Source organism: Meles meles, chromosome 6 (genome assembly GCF_922984935.1).
Source record: "Meles meles chromosome 6, mMelMel3.1 paternal haplotype, whole genome shotgun sequence".
Taxonomy (NCBI): domain Eukaryota; kingdom Metazoa; phylum Chordata; class Mammalia; order Carnivora; family Mustelidae; genus Meles; species Meles meles.
The window spans coordinates 62,333,683-62,354,828 of record NC_060071.1 but is presented as its reverse complement, the minus strand read 5'-3'; the positions used below and the strand labels follow the sequence as shown (position 1 = coordinate 62,354,828).

Genomic DNA, 21,146 nt, shown 5'->3' with positions numbered 1-21,146 from the left:
CCCCTAAATGTAGCAGCTGCCTCCTCACAGGTCCATGTGGGGGCCTCAACTGGGACACCTCATGGTGTCTTCATCACGGGGGGCTAACCCGACTCAGAAGTGGCAGCTCCTGGAAATCGAGAGTGTAAAACCGTGGTGTCTTTGTTCATTTGTTGACTTGATTCCTGTCTGCCTGTTAGCTATGTACTAGGATCTTGTCTGTCTTGTTGTCTACCTGATGCTCAATGCCAAGGATGGCATCTGACACTAAGTAGGCAACCAGTGAATATATATCTTAAATGGAAGAATAGATGTTAAGCAGCAGAGTAGAAGCTGTGACCTCTGATAGGTTCTCCAAGCACAAGCAGGCAGTTGGGTTTGCACCCCTCTGCACCTGGGAGGTAGCCCTGTATGTGTCCTCTGGGGTGACTTGTCAGTTTGACATGCTTTGGGTAAAACTGTGCCTTCGTGTGTTTACCAGGTGAAAGGAAGGAAGTGCAGAAGCAAAAGCACCGAGTCTTGTGAGGGCACTGGGCACAGCTATAGCAAGAGTGCTGCGGTGCAACCTAAGAGGTCAGGTGCCTGGGAGGACACAGTCAGAGGCTAGGCTGCACAGATGAGTTCTGGTTTTGAAGGGGCACAATGTTGACAAGTTCACACTTTATTCTGTAGGCAACGGGGATTTCTTGGCAGTTTGGAAGCAGAGAAATGACATGATCAGGTAATTCTGAAAGTGAAATGAGAGCAGGATCAGAGAAGAGGATGTCCTGTAATTAGGGAAGCCAATTATAAGTCTATGACACATGTCCAGATTCAGAGATAATGGGGGGTCAAGACCACCATGTGGCAGGGGAGATGGCGAGGAAGCCCTTTGGGACAATCAAAGGAGGTTACCAGCTGGAAACATGGGTGTGGATATTAGATATTGAAGTCGAATATTCAGACAGAAGTCACATGGGTCCTGTGGAAGTCATGGAAGAAAATAAAAACACCTAATCGAGTAATGTATCATTTAGAAAATCTGATAAAAGCGGGTGTTTTATGTTTCAGAAGCTTCACAGATACCCACCAAAATGCCAAGTAAAAGGTCCATGGACAATCAGTTAAGAACACCTGATTGAAAAGAGGTCAATCAGTTAAGAACACCTGATTGAAAAGAGGAAGAATGACAGAGTCCCAAGGAATGAGCTCACCCAAGAAGCAGGCAGAGGAAGACAATGGTCCCCAAACCTTCTCAACTACTACAGAGACACTGACTACTGCCCATCAGAGAGGGAGGAGAAGCAGAAGAGAGAACAAGAGAAAAGGAGAACTTTGTTCTTGAGGTCAGAGGTGCCTCAGACAACACCAGGAAGACTAACCACATGGCAGAAGATGAAGAAAGAGATAGAGCTGACTTCTGATTTTTTTAGATGTTTGGAAAAGACAAATCGCTTAAGTAGGAATAGTTAGAAAGCCTCATCAAAGAGCTCAGGGTGGGCCCAGACACAGAGTTAGGTGCATGCAGAATGCAGGGCTCTCAGGGACCCAGAGAGAAAGATGCTTTCCAGGCAGAAGTAGGCCTCTTTCTTTAGAAAAATTCAACAAAACTCAATTACTGAATGAATAACTAATAATTTCTATACTTACATACACAATGGACTCAGATGTACAGGTGTCTGCAACTGCTTACATGTGTGTTTAGTATTGTGCAAATACACCAAATAGCCTAGTTATCTGTATATGTAGATATGAACATATACTTTCATATAATTTTGCATTTACATAAGGGTATGTTCATCCATTTCACATATATACATATGCATGTACAGTATAGTCTAGAAGTGTTATAATTTAATGTCTATTAAATATCCACGTGCTCCTTCTATATATATGGCTGTGACTAGAACTTGGTTCAATTACCTAATGTTCATGAGGATTCTCTGGAGAAATTTCTTAGTGGTCTTACTATTAAGAAGAGTTGATGTTCTCTTGAACAATTTTTTTTTTATCTTGCATGTGACAGAAATTGATTTTTATACAAAGCTTCCTTTTGAACATGACTGCTAGAAATCTGGGAGATAAATTTTGGTCCCACTTGTAGCCAAGTGCATTGGACTCTAGGTGCATTAAAAAAAATGACTCACTTCTGGCTCCATTTTATATGACTTATTTTTCACTTTTTATTTCACACACTTTTTTTTGTAAGTTGTGAACCTTTGTAAGTTACCTTTGCAAGTTTCTTTTTCTAGGAGGTGGCATATAAACATGAAGACATATGGAAATGAAATCACAGAGGGAGACTTTAAGGTCCAGAACATTATGGCTGGGAAGACACCTATTATTGTGGCCAGAATTAAGGCATGTGACAGTGATAATGGGTGTGTTATTAGGTGTTATTAGGACAGCCCCGCAGGGATTACAGGGAGTCAGACAGATCTCAGCCCAGGTCACATTTCTGTCTGCTGTCTACTGGTTGTGTGACAGGAGGCATGTTATTCTCTAAACCGTCATTTTCCCATCTCGAAAAGAGTGACCTCTCCGGATTTGGGGGGATGGCTTCAGTAAGGCAACTTATAGAAGGTCCTTCAGCACAATGCACTCCGTCAGTCAGCTACTGCTATCATCGCTGTTTGGGCCAAGCAGAGCTAGGGCACCATTCCTGGCCCTGCCTGCTGTCAGGAAGTTCTTCCCACCGCTCCCCGCATCTCCCACACCCACAGACGCCAGGCAGCTGTCTCCCACCAGATACGGATCACACCTCCGGCGCGCACCTCCACACCCGCCGCCTCCCGCAGGGTGCAGGGCGCCAATCCCCAGCCAAAGTCCTGCAAATTGCTACTACGAAGGCATGGCACGCGCGGGCCAAGACAGAGCCACACCTGGGAGTTAGCTCCCTACCCCACCCCTGCGGCGCGCAGATAGATACAGGGGGCCCTGCGAAGGGGCCAGGGGGCCCGGCAAAGCGGGACTGAAGTGCGGGGGGGTCCCCCTCCCCAGAGCCGCTCCGCGAAGCCCCTAGCCCTCGGGCTCACGCCTCCTCCGCGGCGCCCCCCCCCCTCCCCGAGCCTCCCCAGCCGTCCGCTCCCCTTCGGACTTCAGCCTGGGGCTGGGAGCCGCGGGCGGCGCGGTGGGGCGCTCGCGAGTGATGGGGGCGGGTTTCGGAGAGGAGCGGAGGAGCGCCACACGGCTCCTCCGCCGATAGCATCAGCGCGTGTCAGGTGGTTGGTGCGGACGAGAGTGCGCGCGCGCGGGAGGGCGAGAGGGCGCGCTCCCAGAAACTTTGTGCCTGCGGGTGCGCCTCGGGCTGGCTCTCCGGCTCGGAGCGCTGCAGGTGGGCGGCCGGGGCGGAGGGGCCCCGCGGGCGGCGGCGACTGCGGTGGCGGCGATGCGCCGCGCCCCGCCGAGCCCTTCCCGGCGCGCTAGGTGAGGCGGCCGCGGGAGCGCCGGCCGTGGCCATGGGCACCCTGGGCAAGGCGAGAGAGGCCCCGCGGTGAGTAGGGGTCCGGGACCTCGGCGGCGCCAGCTTCCTCTCTCGGGGCGGGTGGCCCCCTGAGCCCTCTCGGGGAGGGGGTGGGAAGTGGGAGGACGACGAGGGCGCCTCCTTCTACGGGAAGTTGCTGACCCTAGGTGCGAGCGGCAGCAGGCCGGGGGCTCGGCTCAAGTTCGGGCGGAGCGGCGCGCGGGGCAAGTGGGGCAGGGAACTGGGTTGTGCGCGCCGCGAGCTCCGGAGTTGCACCGATCCCCCCGCCTCCCCCGGCTCTCCGGCGTCCGGCACCTGGGTCTCTCGCTTGCAGACTTTACGCAAAATCCGCACCTCCTATGGGCGCGGGGCGCGGGGCTCGGGCAGCGCCACCTGGCGGCCTCTTCCGGCTCCCAGCGGACCCCGGGCAGGGCCCGGAAAGGCTGGTGGCGGCCCCCCTAAACACACAGTTTTCTGGGTGGAAACCGTACCCCCCTCCCCCCAGCTGCGATTCAAGAGAGATGTCTTATGAGGGTCTTGAAGATGAAGGAAGGGTGATAGTGAGTCTCTTGAGAGGAGAAGGAGGCCTGGAGGGGCCAGGCAACTTGGAGCGTGTCCCCCTAGAGCAGGGAGGGCCTGGCCACAGCATACAAGTGGTGCTCTGCCCAGCTCCCTCCACGTGGACTCCGGTGTGACTGCGCTGTGCCCAGCCCACACAGACAGGCCCAGAGCGGCAGGAAGAGTTAACCTGCTGGACTTTATGCAGCCAAAGGCTCTTGGCCCTCTCTGCACTCCTCCTATGGGGGGGGTGGGGGGGAGGCAGCGGCGGGTAGGGGAATTGTTGCCCCAAGGGTACAGCAGGGCACCTTCAGCTAGTTTGGGGTAGGGGGGTGGGCATTGGTAAATTACATTCCGTCTATACTGTAGGGGCTAAGGGAGAGGACAGGACTGGAAAGAATCCTCACCAGAAGCCAATTAAAGCCACCCTCCACTGCAGAGAAAGTTGGGGAAATCTGTGTTCTCGTCCTCCATTTCGTCCCTTCCTCGTCTTGGCTAGATTTCATAAAAAGTTCAACCCAAAAGTGTGTGTGCCCTCCAGGGAGGCACCTGTGCCTGGAGAGGATTTGACCTGAATCACTTCGGAATTTTGACAGCCTCCTCTGGCAAACCTCAATGGGCCTTTGGCCGCTTCTGGTCCCAGAAAACACTTTCAAGTTTACCTGCTTCTCTCTCGGCTTTTTTTTTTTTTTTTTTAATTTACATGGGAACATTTGGATACAGTCCTTTAAAAATATGCCTTTGAAGATTTAGACTATTCTTTCTGTGGATTGTTTGATACCCTTAGATATGCCTGTAATGGAACATTTTATGCATCCTTACCTACAGCCATTTCACCAGAAGAGAACGGGGTTTGCAGGTTTGACAGGAAGCAGCTGGTCAGGAGACTGCCAGCAAAAAGAGCAGAGTTTCCTAGTTTATGGCGCAGATAACCCCATTTTCCCAGACCTCTCAGATTGCAGTTTGGTTTTTAGTAGCCTCTCTTCTCTGTCGTGTCTCAGGCCCGGAGCCTCTGAGTCTGTCTCGCCCCAGTACTCCTAGACTAGGTCTCTCACTTTCCCTTACCCCCACCCTGAATACTCCCTTCACACTCCTTCTTTCTGCTTTTATCTCCCCCGATCCCTCTTATGTTCTGGTAAATGCATCTACCTCTGAGAATTACCTTGGGAACCAAAGTGGTGTCCCGTGTCCCCCCCCCCCCCCCCCCCCCCCCCCCCCCGCTGACATTAGGAGACTAGAATTAGAGCCAGGGGCAGTTTTCAGAGTAGTCCTTGGTGGTGGTCGATACCACCAACCGAGAGACAAAATGGAATTTTCCCTGGATCCAACAGTTGAGAGACTAGAGTTAACACCTGTGAGCCCCAGGGGCAAAAGCCGGATGTGGAAACCCAGCCTCCAGTAGCAGTTGCCTCCTCTTGAGGGGCTGAGGAGAAGTTATGAGGATGGCCTAAGAGAAAAGGACTCCTCTTGAAAAGGACTCTGTGTTCATCTTTCCCTGCTTTGCCTTGGGTGGAGGTCTTCATGGTGAACAGGCAACAGTGAAGACAGAAGCTGACCATTTCCTTTGGACACTCAGCTCCAGGTTTAGAGAGTTGTCAGTACTTTCAGGAAGGGAAGGGAGCCTGGCTGGGGAGCAAGGCCTGGGGGTACAGGAGGCCAGGCTTCTACCAGCTTCCGCACCAGCAGCCAGTGGCACTGGCTTTCGGAGCCTGGACCTCCCCATTTAGAAATGACAATGAAGAGTCTGCCTAGCTCTGGTGTCTGAGGACTGTTCCAGAGGCCTGCAGGAAGAGTAAGACCTGAGATTCAGTCTTTAGGGTAGCAGCATTGCTTTGGGAGGATTTTTTTTGTCTTGAATTTTCCAGCCCTTCTGTGACTGTCTACTTGCAGATTCTTGTATAGCAAAGGGCACATGGTTCCAAGCACAGTACATCTTTATTAAATAAAACCAGAGAGGCGCCAGGTACAAAGCCCAGATGTAGCACGGGTGAGTTGTACAACCTTGGCTATGTCCTTTACCAGCTTTGAGAATTAGTTTCAACTTCATGAAATGGAGATAAGATCTTTCTGGGGTATCAGCTTTGAAAATCATTTAAATCCCCAGTACAGTGCTTGTCATATCATAGGTACTCAATTGATTATGTTCATTATTTTCTCTTGTTTTCAGATACTGATCTGATCCTAGGGTTATCACAGGGCCTAGATAAAAATCAGTAATGGTCAGACACTTGATCAGATCCGGTAGCACCAACTTGATCTTTCAGAAATCACTTCCTTGGGTTAGTATATTCTCAGAAGCCAGTAGCTGAAGCAATTTCCGTGGCCTCAACCCAGGTCAAAAGCAGAGTCCAGTGGCCACTGCTAGGCAGCGTCCTGGAGCTAGTTTGAAACAGAGCTCAAAGGGCATGGTCTTCCTCCCACTAGTCTGGCTGTGGACTAAGAGTGGCCCAGAGTTTAGTACATGATCCCTTAGCTGGATTCCCGAAATCCACGTGTGCCTCCAGCATTTTGTTTTGATCTGAGCGTTTCTCCTCCTTCTGGATGAGATTCAGTCTTCTTGGAGCTGCTTCCCCACCACTCCACCTGGAACTGGTTCTCTCCTCTAAGAACATCACACTTCTCAGGCTTGACACCCACAGGACACTTTAGATTTATAGGGTTGTCTTTTCAAGGACTAGGTCTGACTCTCCAACTAGATTTTTGAATTAAGGAACTCCTCGTTCACCTTTATACGCCAACAGCAACAACTAACACATAATGAGTACGTTTTCCAGTTTACAGAGACCCCTCCCGGAGACTCCCCGACTGCGGTCCCCTGCCCCTCTGGCCTATCACACTTATAGAATAAGCACTTGTTAGTTGATGCCATTAGGTGTTTATCAAAATATAGAGTGAGTAGCTGGAGTTATGGATCTGAGGTACATATTTTTTTGTCTCCTCTTTGTTGGTAAACTATGAAATAACCAAAACCACAGAATTAATTATATCTTTGAAGAAGTTACTAGCAACAACACCCATCACTATTAAACTTGAAAAGATTATAGGTATGTATCTGCGAGTGTGTCTAAATGGGAAGGAAAGTAAAATGCTTAGGTAACTTTCATATATCCTTTTTCAAACAACTTGACATGTACTCATGAGGTCATGACCAAAGATAAAGCTAAGTGAGAGTGGGTGAGGGTACCCTGTTGAACTCCTAAGCCATTTCCAGATCCAGACTTCTCCTTTTACATTCAGTTCTGGAGTAAAGTTCCCTTTAGCTCTGTGGGTTTTTTGGTGTTTTTTTTTTTTTTTTTTTTAAGTCAGTAAGGACTTAATAGAATATTTAGTGGTAAGAAATGATTCAGTGATTGCCTGTATTATCAGCAATGAAAAACAGAACCTTAAATCCAAGATTTGTAAGAAAGGCAGGATTAGCTTCAAATCTAACCACCACCACCATAATCCTCTACATACGGGTCCTTAGTCTTTGACTTCTCCCCCAAAGGCCAAAGGTATTTCTGGGGGTCCCTGGCCTTTCTGCAGCATCTCTGGTATTTCTAAAGTTGAATTAATTTAGCCGAAGACGAGACAGAATTAAGCAATTCTTCAGAACCAAGTCAGCGGACTCCCCGCTAAAATCAATTATGGCTAGGCGCAAAGGATTTTCAAGATGGTCTCGCCTCAGCATCTCCCCTCTGGGAGCTGCAGCCAGCAGGCCAAAGCAGTTGCAGCCCACGATGAAGAGCCCCGGTTGCAGCCCTGAAATCTCACCTCCTTACTCACTGGGGAGTTATCTCTTTAACAGCCAACCAGTCCGTTGGGTGCTTTTGCCAAGTGGGAGGGGTATGTCTTCTATCAGCCCAGCTCTCAGGATTAATTGTCTTATCTCTACTCCTTTCCTGTCCTATCTGCCTTCAGTTCTTGGAGCTGCGGGTTTGCCTTCCCCTGCCTGGCTGCTCCGCTCGCTCTCACTGCCTCCTCTTTTTCCCCAGGAAACCTTCTCATGGCTGCAGAGCTGCCACAAAAGCCAGACTAGAGGCGAAGCCAGCCGGCAGCCCCGTCCCCTCCCATCCCATCCCGGCCCAGATCACCCAGTTCCGAATGATGGTGTCTCTGGGACATTTAGCCAAAGGAGCCAGCCTGGACGAGCTCATCGACAGCTGCATTCAGTCATTCGGTGAGTTGGCTAACTGCCCACATGCATAAAAATCTCTGTATTACTTTGTCCTTCCCTAAAAAGTTGCTTTGTAGAAGAGCAACCTAGATTGTATTTGGGCTTTAAAAATATCTTCTGAGCCTTTGAAATGGTGGAGAACGTGCGCAGCGCTGCTGGCACGTGACTGTGTGGGTGTAATAGGTCGTGATGAGAGGTGTGATTTCAAGTGAGAAAAGTTACTGAGGAGAGTTTGCATTTCTATTTCTCTTAGGACGGAGGTTTTTCTCGTGATGAGAAATCTCATAAAATGCTACTGTGCCTCTGGTGCTGGGACATTTTTCTGCCCTGGTGTTCTTAGGGCTCACAAAGCCTCGGTTCCATGAGAAAACACTGTCAGTAAACAGAAATTTGAAAGCCTTTGGGTTATGGGGACAGTCAAGTTTCATAATTCTCCTTACAATCGGAGGGTGGTTGTGATGGACTAGGGAAGGACAGGGTGAAGCTAGAATGGTGTGGCTGGAAGATACTGGTCAGTAAGTATTGTGATTGAAGGTCAAGGATCTGGGGAAGAAGCAGACAGACACACACTGACTGTGAATTGTCTAGAACACTGCACGCGGTCATCACCATCCTCAGCATGAAGGATGCACCGCTTCGTGTAGCTCACAAGCAATTATCTGCAAAGATGCCCATTTAAAAAAAAATTTTATAAGCACTGTCTCTCTTGGGATTGTGATTTGTGAGTAGTGACGGGAAAGAACTAAGTATGGGCTCTGCTCCAAAAAAGGTATGCTTACAATTGATGGGAAATTCATAGATTTCCAGCATCACTGTCCCCTCTCGGTGCCCCCTTTGAGTCTGTGTCTCTCCCACCCTGAAGGGGACGTGGACATGTGGCTCAGCTCCCAAGTGCCTTCTCAGCCCAGGCCCTCATGGAGCCTCCTGGGGGAGCAGGGGTGGTGTGACCAGATCCCAGGCAGCATGGCACGGAGAGCACACGTGGGTTAGAATTCAGAGCTAGGGGTTATTGGCTGGACATGTTGACTGCTTGGTCAGACCTTATTTATAGAATTAGAGAAGATACAACATTTTAGGGATACTCCTTTAGTATATTCTACTACAACATTGAGTAGTTTTAATGATTTCAACCTTGATTTGAAGCACTGCTTCTCAAATGTTCATGCAAAATCACATGGAGGTGTTATTTTTTTAATAAATTGCTGGGGCCTACCCCCAAAGTTTTTGCTTTGGTGGGTCTGGGGTGGCACCCGAGAATTTACATTTCTAACAAGTTCCCAGATGATGCTGGTACAGCTGACCCAAGAACCCACTTTGAGAATCGCTGCTTTATTGTTGTAGAGTTTTCTTTTTTTAAAACTTGGAAAAGAGGGAACATTTTTATTATACCTGGGTTAGTCTTAAATTTTAATTAAGTTTGTATTTATCTCTAATCTTTCAGTAAGGAATGACTTTGGGAGCAGGATGAGTGGTTTTCTCTTCTTAAATAGCTTTAGAAAATACGCAGGCAAGGTGGGGAGCTAGCAGTCAGGAGACTGGTGGGTACATGGCTGTGAGCAGCCTTGTTCATCAGGTACTTTACTTTCAATTCCCCAGTGGAATGAACTGCAAAGTTCCTTACAGGGTGTTGGGAGTCATAGCTGTGTCTGCTGCAGGGCGCTGTGAACTGTTTCAGGAATAAGGGTTTTTCTTCTTTCTCCATTTCATTGTTGAGAAAATAGGGACCAGGGACGGAGAAATGGTATTTATCGTGCTAACTTTCTTCCTCGTGTGCCAATTTGGCAACTGCTAGGTGAGGTCAAGGCTGTTTTCCTAACTTTCCAATAATCATGACATCAGCCTGAGAAATCCAGGACCAATTCTGAAGTCCTTCCCCGAAAGAATCAAACCTAATCTACCCCCCACCCCACAACAAATCCTACAAGGGCGAAAGATACATTGTTTTCTGGAATATGTTAAACTGAGAAAAAAGTATCTTAACATCCAAAAGCTGTAAAAATCCCATCGAGTCCAATAGTCTTTCATCCACACTCAGGAAGCATTGATTAAGCCGCCGCCCCCTGCCCCTTGCATCTGACACAGGCTGGGCAGTGCATGAGGGAAATTACAGGGACCAGACAGACCCCTGTTCCGTTATTAGAGCTTAGAAGACCTGGGGGATGCACTATTCAGGAAGAAAATAGATACATGAGGCAAGACAACGATCAGCAAGGAATGCAGGAAGAATAAATTCTTCATACACGTAGAGTTTGAGGAAATTCACTTCATGGGTGAGGACACAGTAGGGAGAACAGCCACTGTTCTCACTGCTCCCTGGCCATGGGACTGCAGCGAGAAAGTCTGATCTCAAGGTTTTGCAGAGTACGTACTACACAGTTTCGTGCTGCAGAAATTTATATGAAATAGGTGAAAAAGAAAAGCCACAGCTTGTCTGGAGGGAGCGGGAGACGCAGAGTGATTTTTGAGTGCTGGGTTGTGCGGGCCCTGTGTAGTGGGGGAGGGGAGCGGATCTTGAACTACAGAGGTGAGCTGAGCTGGGGATGGATGGCTAGCAGCCCTTGACAAAGAACAATCCAGGGCAAAATGCCTGCTTGTGCTTCTGCAGGTCTCCTCAGAGGTGATCCGAAAATAGTGCAGGACCGGCTTCGTGTTTCTCTTGAACCTTATCTTACTGGTTATTTTCTTAGGTTTGTACCGAAAAGTTTTGCTGCAGCATAAAACAAATCTAGTCTAGCTTTTTGTTAATGAGTTTAGATGCCTTCTCATTTTAAAACCAGTGAAAAGAGAGGGAAATAGTACAGAAATGAGGCAAAACTTTTGTTTTTTGGTAATCTCGCACTTCAGACTCTGGCTTTGGCTACTCGCACCAACTTGGGGGAAAAAAAAGGGGAAAAAAGCCTGTTTTGAACCTAAAGAGTAATTAGTTAATTTACTTTGCCCAGCTTTCTCAACCTCACCTTCATGCAGTACTTTGAGGAGGATTGGATTAGCTAGGTCTGTGCTGTCCAGTATGGTAGCCACTAGCCAGATGAGGCTATTCACATACACACTTCAGTTAATTAAATCTAAATCACATGTAAAATGTAGTTCCTCCCAACATTTCCCAGTAAGCCTCACTAGCCATAGTTCAAGGGCTCAATAGCCAGGAGTCGTAACTACTGCTGGACAGAGTAAATGGAAACTATTTCCATCACAGCAGAAGGTCTGCTGGACAGTTACATGGGGTAGATGGTGGACTTGGAGGGGAAAAGCAACAGAGAGACCTCCTGGAAACTGTGGGATCTGCATTTTGCTAGCATCTCTAGATAATAGTCTGAGAGCTGTAGAAGGCGTCATGGACATTTGGATCTAGCATCTTTACTGACGCCTCTCTAGTACTCTTAACCGTTAATTACCACCCACACTGTTCTCCGAGGAGGGACTTGCTACAGTGCTTTAGAGGGTGGCTGACCAGCACGTTCAAACTAAGGGCATTCTTGAAGGTCTCCAGCGAGCCTCCCATTGTCACAGACAAGGTCACAGACCTGTGATGAGAAACTCAGAGCCTTGAGTCATAGTTGGCTGCTTCAGCCATGAGACAAGCCACTCCCACCTTTGGTAGTAATCAGAGGGCATGCTTTACCTTCTCTGCATATTATTGCTCGTTAATCTACTCTTCAGCTAAGCATAATGAGACACATCATCACAACCTGGTACATTTATGTCAAACATATGTGAATCACACCATCTGTTTAAGGGGTAGAAAAGACCTATGAGATCATCTGGTTTTTAATGTTTTCACTTTTTAAGAGGGCTGCCAGCATTTGGGGCAAAATGGAAGGCTTCGCATGTCCCAATTCACAGAACTCTTCCCTTGCTGCCTTCTGAATGCAAGACAGCTTTCAACTGCATCAGAAAGAAAACTGCAAACATGTCCCAGGAAGGGACCCCCAGCAAGGAGCCCTCCTGCTCCCAGGTGGAGTGTGGGAGGATATTCAGCGTCTTTGTCGTACCTGTCAGTGTGAAGGGAAACGCAGCTTAGCTAATATCTTATATTTATATAGTGTTTAATTTTTCTTGGAGTTCCATATGTATTGGTTTTCTTTTAAACTCAAAACCACTCTGAAATTGACAGGTCAGGTGGTATTGTCTCCATTGGACAAATGAGAAAATAAATTGAGTCTCTGAGGATTGTGGCAATTTGCCTCATGCCCCCAGGTCTAGAGAGAAAACATGCTGCTTGGGTGCTTTTTCCTCTGTCCCCACCAGCCACTTGTGACCTGAGCTGGGGTGCGCTCAGAGCCTTCTGCTAGGGAGGCCTCCCTTCGTGCAGGGGACACAGAATAGGCCTGAACCCTGTACCCACATTCTGCAGGTCTGGAGTCCTCCAGGTGAGAAATTAAACTCCGTTCAATATGAGAAATATTCATTGGACCCCCTGTGTATATGTCCCCCGAAACTCTATCTTGAACAAAGTGTTAATTAAAATAACCATACGCATTGTACTAGTGCTATACAAAGACCTCCCAAGCTAATAGGGATATTTTCTGCACCATGGAACACTTAGGTGTTGAAAGCATTTTATCGACCTCAACTTAGTAAAGGCAAAAACTGTTAAAAATCAGAGCCAAAGAAGGCAGACACACGTGTGTTGGGACCACACACAGTTCCCTCTGTGGCAAAGGGAAGGCGAGGTGTTCCTCACCACTCTGCAACTTACAGTCTGCACACCAAAGTGAGCTGCCCAGAGGCAGCAAGGACACATGACCAGAAGCCCAGGGCCATGATCTTGAGGGGCACTCGACCCAAGAACGGGCAGCTCCAAGGAACAAAGCCAAGTGTTAAGAAGAGGCTTAAAGCCCTGTCTGTTGTGCATGACAGGTCCTTTGTGAGGAAGACCAGAGCACCCAGTAGCCTCCTCAGTGGGACCCCCAGTTGCTGGGGTGTCACTTGTGAGAATGGTCCTTGGGACACCCATGTTGTAAGGCGTCGAGGCCTCAGAGAAGCTGCCAGTCATGACTGTTGTTAACCCTTTGGAGCGTATCAGCGTTCTGTGACCAAGATGCTATTGATTCCCAGGAGTGCTCTGCTGCATCTTCGACGGGCTGGCAGCACCCAGTGCCCCAGCCTGACGCATCTGCCCTCTCTCGGGTGTGAGGTACAGTGATTGCGAGGCTCGAGAAAGGAGGAGGTGGGAGGTCCCTTCACTCTCATCTGTTCTCTCCTCTGTGGTGGTGACCATGGCAGCCCTCCCTCCGTGACAGAAAAATGTCAGTGCATAAGGTTGACAGTGTCTCAGGAATCCTGAGCACGTTAAGTCGGTGAGTCCATCCAGAGAGATAAGGGTTACTGCTGAGAGACTGACAGACAGTAGCCAAACACTAACTGTGGGCTATGTGGGGTGCTGGGCCTTTACCTGAGCCAGGCCCGTGAATCTTAACAGCAACCCTATGAGGTGGGTATTATTTTGCTTTTTTAATTACTAGCGTGTTGAAGCTTGGGGATGTTACATAGCCTGTGGAAAGTGGCCCACCTCATTAGTGGGAGAGCTGCTGGCGTCTGAACTCTGGTTGGCTTATCTCGGAGACTCTTGTTCTTTCTACTCTACTAGAGGTTCTCCAACTTGAACTTGAGCAGTAATTGTCCCCAGGAGGGAGGGTTTCATTCAGATTCTTGAAGGTCACCTCCAGAGATTTTTTCATTCACCGCACAGTCACCATGGTTGGTTTGTTTGTTTTAAAGATTTTATTTATTTATTTGACAGAGAGAGAGATCCCAAGTAGGCAGAGAAGCGGGAAGAGAGAGAGGGGGAAGCAGGCTCCCTGCTGATTAGAGAGCCCGATGCGGGGCTCGATCCCAGGCCCCTGAGATCATGACCCCAGCCGAAGGCAGAGGCTTAACCCACTGAGCCACCCAGGCGCCCCAGTCGCTATGGTTTTGAGGGAGGCGACCCATGAATTGATTTGAGAAATTTGTTCTCTAGCACAATTGCTGGCCCTTCTCAGGTGTGCAGACTCCCTTCAAAACTTCCACCCTTTAGTCGTTTAACCGTGGAAATAAACAACATGGGTGTTTTCTGTTACAACTACACTTTCGTTCTTTGAACTCCAAGGCAGTATTCCTTGCCTTCATTTCCACCTGTCAGCCACACTCAGACCAGTTAACTGGGGTGCTTTAGGGCATTGCTCCTTGTTGTGTGCGTGTTCCCCAGAGGTCGGATGCCTGGAAGTAGTGGCAATGCTGGGAAGCAGGAGAGGTGCTTCATCTAAGTACTTCCCCAAAGTGCCACTTTTCTGAGGCACCTGGGTGGCTCAGTTGGGTAAGCCTCCGCCTTCAACTCAGCTCATGATCCCAGGGTCCTGGGATCAAGTCCCTCATTGGGCTCCCTGCTCAGTGGGGAGCCTGCTTCCTCCCTCTACCTGCAGCTCCTCCTGCTTATACTCTCTCTCTCTCTCTGACAAATAAATAAATAAATAAATAATATTTTTTGAAAAGTGCCACTTATCCAACAGATTTTTTTAAGGCCACATGTTGACATGAAGATTATTAAGTCCATGGTAGAAACACAGTAGGAAATGGTGTGAAAGCAAACGCACTGTCCTCAGCAGTTGGCTAAAACAGTCCTGATGGCAGAGGCCTCTGGAGGGCCCTCCCCCAGGCCCTCTTCTGCCTGGACCAGTTCCAACTGCTGGACTGTGAGCCTTGGTCTGCAGGTAGTTTGGGCTGCCTCCCAGTTAGGGAAAGACCACAAGCGGGAGCAGGGCCAACCAGCCTCACAGGCACCGCAGTCGATTCCGCACTGGAACAGCCCCGAAAGTCTTAACCTGCAAAAGCAATGCTGCGTTTTCAGGAGTTTTTAAGCCATTAAAAATTAAAAGCGTGTCAGCTTACAATTATATTAAAAATGAAGGCAAGAAGTCTCTAGACTCACCATTTCCTAACGTACGATCGCATTTTACTGTTCTCTGTGCTCTCAAGGTTTTGCCTGTTGTATCCACACAGTGTGGATGCCTTGCGGGGAGTCTCTTTGTGGTGTGTGCCTCTCCTCCGGCCCCTGTTCCTACTATGGAAATAGACAAATGCTACTCCTGATGAACCACCCCACCCCCAACCAAGAGGCATTGTTAACCCTTTCCCAGCCTACCACTCCTCTAGCTGCTGAGGGTTCTTAGCAAAGTGTCTGTGGGAAGGAGAGCTGAAAACTGGAAAGGTTGCTTTGTATCACCTAAGTAGGAGAAGTAATTATTTGTCATCTTTTGTCTTCCTTCCTGTAAGTATCCTATAAAATAACTTCACAAAGGAACAGTTTACCTGAGAGATAAGGGAATGAAACAACAGTGAAGTTGCAAATTTGTCTTAAAGCCACAGTGGAACTTAAAAACTCAGGGAGTCTCATTCTGGAGTTGAAGCTATCTGGGTTTTTTTGTTTTGTTTTGTTTTGTTTTTAACTTTACATCCTCTAAAAATTCTCCGTCATTAAACTATCCCTTATTTTTGGCCAACCCAGTCTCAGTTTTGTGACCTCTGTTCTAAATGCGTTATATGCTGTCTCTCTTTCTGATTGCATCTATGTAATCATTTACCTCCATTTCCCGCTATGTGGTAACAGGTATACTGAGATATATATGTATATCTCTATCCAAGCTTCCTTTGAGTATGTTTTCGTAAGTTTGTTTGCTAACTGTATTTCCAACTGTGTGGACTGTTCATATCCTTTACCTATTTATCACTCGCTGTTTAGTGTTCTTATTATTAGAGGTTTGCAAAAGCTTTTTATATGATAAAGCTATTAACTCTTTGAATGCCATTTGCTATGGACATTTCCCGCACCTGCATCCCATTTCCATTTTTTATGTCAGTTTTAGGATTTTAATGTTTAGAAATTTTACATTTTTATGTTGTTCCTCATTTTTAAAATCTTTTCCTTTATATACTCTAAACTTGAAAAAAAGATCTTTATTACAAAGTGTTAGTGAATGTTGCATTGTCATTTTAATCAAAGTTTCAAACAAAATAAATCCATTGTATGATAATAGTTCCATATACTAGTCTTTCAGGTGATCAGTGAAAGTTTGTCAGTAGGTTTTTGCTGAGGAAAAAAAAAAAAAAGAAGGCTCCAGTTTTGTTTCTGAGACTGTCATTGGCTTAGAACTAGGGAGTTTGGACAGTCTCTTTGTAACTCAGAGCCTCAGTTTCCCCTTCCTATGATGGTACTGAAGTGATTTCTGGGTATTGACAGTGTCTGGGGGAAGTTGTCATGTGTTCTTGATCATGATATTGACTGTAAATTTGAAGAAAGTCCTTTACCTATTTATGTATTTAAAGAACATACTTTTGACCTCTTTGAAGTACCCTCACCGTGGAGATGTACATAACCAACCAAATCTAAATCCATTTCTTCTAAATTATTAATATAGAGTGAGTGTGTTCTTATTTTTTTACTGCAATTAAAAAAAGTACACAGCATCCACTTTACCACTCACATAAACTTTTACAATATTATTTAGTAATAGTTAACTCCTGAGTATTTACTGTGAACAACATGGTGTTCGTATTTTTTTTTTAAATATTTTATTTATTTGACAGAGAGAGAGGTCACAAGTAGGCAGAGAGGCAGGCAGAGAGAGAGGGAGAAACAGGCTCCCCACCGAGCAGAGAGCCCGATGCGGGGCTCGATCCCAGGACCCTGAGATCATGACCTGAGCCGAAGGCAGAGGCTTAAACCACTGAGCCACCCAGGCGCCCCTGGTGTTCGTATTAATACACCTTAGACATATATTGTCACTTAATCTGCACCGTTTGATCAGTTCTTACGTTTACAAAGATCTAACTGTAACTCAGCCCTCATTTACTTTTTAAATTTTAATAACTTTAAAACTTATTTATGCTCACTACAGAAAATTTAGAAAACACAGTGTAGCAAAAAGAAGAAAATTGTAGTCATCCATTCTACCACCAAGAGCAAGATAAGCCGTACTAACGTTGTTCAGTGTATCTCTCTGGATTCTCTTCCATACGTGTTTTTCACATGTGCGATAATCATGGTAACTTTTCCGTGGTAGAGTCACTGTAACTAACTCTTTGTTTTCCATCATTCGCAGTTTAAATGGTTACGATCTTATAGTCAGTATTAGTATTTGTAGAGCTGTGCTCACACACAGAGTTGCTATTCAAACCTAAAATGGATTTTTGAGGAATGATTTCAGCACAGTCCCTTCAAATGTGGGACATAAAAGTAAGGGTTGTCTGGCAACTAAAATGGGTCTAATGAGGAATGAACGGCGTTACAAGAAGAGTAGCTACTCATTTCTTTTTACTGCTGAGTGCTAATTATGATAACCATGGCTGACCATAGTTGAAATAAAACAAGGAAACAGGAGCACCTAGGTGGCTCAGTGGGTTAAGCCTCTGCCTTTGGCTCAGGTCATGGTCTTAGAGTCCTGGGATCGAGCCCTGCTGAGCAGGGAGCCTGGTTCCCCCTCCTCTCTCTGCCTGTTTGTGATCTCTCTCTCTCTCTGTCAAATAAATAAGTAAAATCTTAAAAAAAAACAAAAATCCAAAACAAGGAAACAAAAATACTTCCATTAACTCAAAATTCAAGATGTGTTTCTTTTATTTTAATGCGTAGAGAAAGTCAGGTGGCTTTTGTTGAAAAGAAGCTTTACTTTCAGAAACAATGAGAAAATCTGTCTTTATTAATAAACTTTCTGAAGGAATCTTAAGACATAGAAACTGGGAAAGGTACATAGAAGAAACAAAGATGCTACAATTTGGTTCATCTCTGATTGTTCTGCAGAGTGAAAGAGGTGGTGGGTGGTGGTGTGGCAGGCCATGTTGAGTACTTTGGTTTTTTCCAGAGAACAGTCAAAGGCCTTGGGGAGATTGCAGAGGTATTTCTAAAATCTTGAAGCTGCCGGGACGGAGCTTGGATTGAGGGACACCAGTGATTCACTGAAGTGGACTAAAGAAGTGGAAACCAGAGGCACTGCTCTTGGCAGGGGAGGGAGAAGCAGAGATGACCGGTTTTACGGTGAGGGAGAGAATGGACTAACCAGAGAGTAGGCAGGTGCTCCGAGACGAAGTCATCCGGGAATTTCTGGGGTGGAGGAGCAACGATAGCCAGGTCTGGCTTCCCTTCACTGATCTCCCTGAACCCCCTTCCAGGACTTGTTTTTGTCATCTTGTGAACAACCCCATTTTAAGAGGGCACCAAGGCCATTGAAGAGGCCAAGAAGTGTTCTAGTTTTAGCATTTATGGGTCCATTGTGTTAGAATGGGGTGCAGCCTACAGAGCATCCTTCCAACTGATGAGCAGTTAATCGTTCTGGTGACTTTGGCATCCAGTTATTCAATGCCAGAGGCTTTTTTCAGTTCATCAGCATCACGGGCTCGAGATTTACTCCATCCAAACCTGCTCTGGTGGGTTCACCATTTACTAACACCTGCAGGTAGTTGAGGTGGCACAGTGCGTCAGTCCAGCTTCTGATGTGTTGCCTCCCAGAGCATGGCTGGAGCACCCATGCTGCCGGCTGCCCGGCTCTTCTGTTATTGCCAAGGAGAAGCAGGGTGCTTGGTCTCAGAGAGTGACCCTGGGGTTCAACCGTCTGGTTCTGCTTTAAGCCCCAAAGAAAGAGCTCCCCACACTTACTGTGCCTGTGGTTCCCCAACCCTCTCTGTCCCTAGTGGCTTTGAGTCCTGTTACCTGCCCAGCAACCACCCATGTCTACTTGAGATGGACTTAGCCTCAGTTAGCTAAGAAAGTGTGCCCTCAAAATCCCGGGAAAGGTGGAGGAGGACCCTCTCGATTAAAGAGACTTAAGGGACACTTCAGTCATAGTGAATGCTTTCAAATAAATAAATAAATATTCACTATTTTTTCTTTTAAAAATATTCACTATTTATTTATATTTAATTTTTAAATTAAATTAAATATATTTTAAATTTAAATAATTTAATTTATATTAAATAAATAAATTAATTAATAAAAATAAAATTTAAATTTAATTTAAATAAATTTAAATTAAATTAAATATATTTAATTTAAATAAATTAATAAAATTAATTAAATAAAAATTATTAATTAATTAAATAATTAAATATTATTTATAATATTTATTATAAATATTTAATATTATATATATAATATTATAATATATTATATATCATATATTATATATATAATAATATATATATTATATATATTATAATATATATTATATATTATATATAGAAATATATATAATATATAATATAATATTATATATAATATAATATTAAATATTATAATATTTATTATAAATAATAATTAATAATTAATAATATTAATATTGATAATATTATTAATTAATTATTATTAATTAATATTAATTGTTATTGATATAATATATATTAATAATATATAAATATATATAAATATATAAAATATATAAATATATAATATTTATAATATCATAAATATATAAATATATATAAATACAATATATTAATAATATGATTAAATACATTAATTAATATTAAGCAATAATAATTAATTATTAATTAATAAATATATAAATATATAAAACATAATATATTAATAATATAATTAAATATATTAATTAATAATAATATTAATATTAATAATAATTATTAAATAATTATTGATTAAATAATTATTGATTAAATAAAAAATAAATATATTTAATTTAAAAATATTCACTATTTATTTATATTTAATTTTTAAATTAAATATATTTATTTAATTTAAAAATTTAAAAATAAATTTTAAAAAAAATTTAAAAATAAATATATTTAAATATATTTATAAATATATTTAATTTATTTAAAAATATTCACTATTTTTTCTTTTAAAAATAGTGAATATTTTTAAAAGAAAAAATAGTGAATATTTTTTCTAAAAACTGTGTGTATATGTATACATACACACATAGATTCATATTACATTAGTATATAATTATTTGTAGTTGGAAATTGGTATGCTGACTAGGTATTCCATGATATTAAGGAATTAATATTCATTTTGTTTTAGGCACTTTAATGTATATTTTTCTTAAGAATCCTTATTTTTAAATGTATATGCTGAAGTACTTAACTGATGACATTCTATGTTTGGGATTTGTTTTAAAATAATATGAGACAGAGAAGTGAGTGTGGTACACAGGGACCAAAACTGGCTATGTGCTAATCATTGCTAAAGCTGGGTTAAGTCCATAAATGCTCTCTAAATTGCTTTGCCCACTGGGGTAAATGCTTATAGGTTTTCATAAGATCTTGGGGCACCTGGCTGGCTCAGTCCAAAAAGCATGTGACTCTTGATCTCAGGGTTGTGAGTTTGAGCCCCGTGCTAGCTGAAGAGATTACTTTAAAATATTTTTTAAAAATCAAAAATAGTAATTTTCCATAAGATCTTAAAAAGTGTCCTCAAACCTAAGAAAAATAGATTATTAAGAACTACAGAAAATTCAAAGGAATGTTCTATTCTAACTTTCTTGGATGATGAAATAGAATATTATGCATATATTAAAGAGGGAGGCAAAGAGTAAAGAATAAGAATGGGAGGGATGCCTGGGTGGCTCAGTCGTTAGGAATCTGCCTTTGGCTCAGGTCGTGGGGTCATGATCCCAGCATCCTGGGATGGAGCCCTGCGTCCGACTCCCTACTCTGCGGGAAGCCCGTTTCTCCCTCTCCCACTCCCCCTGCTTGTGTTCCCTTTCTGGCTATCTCTCCCTCTCTGTCAGATAAATAAAATCTCAAAAAAAATAAGAATGGGATACTTTGGTTCCCTACCAAAGAAATAATTTATTCATGTCCTCCACTTGATTTTCCCCATCACATTCAGCCCATTCCCTATTCAACACAGAGATGTTGAATATCTGGTATCCAGAAAGACAGACAAACAAAACTGAAATCTTTAATCTTCAATCTCACTATCAGAGGTAGGAGTTGGAGTTAAGTAAGTGAGAGAATGTAATACTCTTCTTCCCCACCCCACCTTACCTCACACACACCCAGGTTTGATCTGGAAAATGCCAT

At 44.5% G+C, this 21,146-nt stretch overlaps 1 protein-coding gene across 2 annotated transcripts in view; it reads left to right on the top strand.

Moving 5' to 3' along the window:
* The first annotated feature begins 3,176 nt into the window (after positions 1-3,176).
* RASGRP1 (RAS guanyl releasing protein 1) overlaps positions 3,177-21,146 on the top strand; it is an 85,801-nt gene continuing 67,831 nt past the window's right edge. The window contains exons 1-2 of one of the 2 annotated variants that reach the window (XR_006818656.1): positions 3,177-3,451; positions 7,954-8,138. Coding sequence is in view for 1 of the 2 variants with exons in the window: in XM_046007971.1 (XP_045863927.1) it covers positions 3,417-3,451; positions 7,954-8,138 (220 nt within the window). In the remaining variant the exon portion in view is untranslated. The remainder of the gene's footprint in view (positions 3,452-7,953; positions 8,139-21,146) is intronic. The other variant, XM_046007971.1, reaches the window with a different exon arrangement.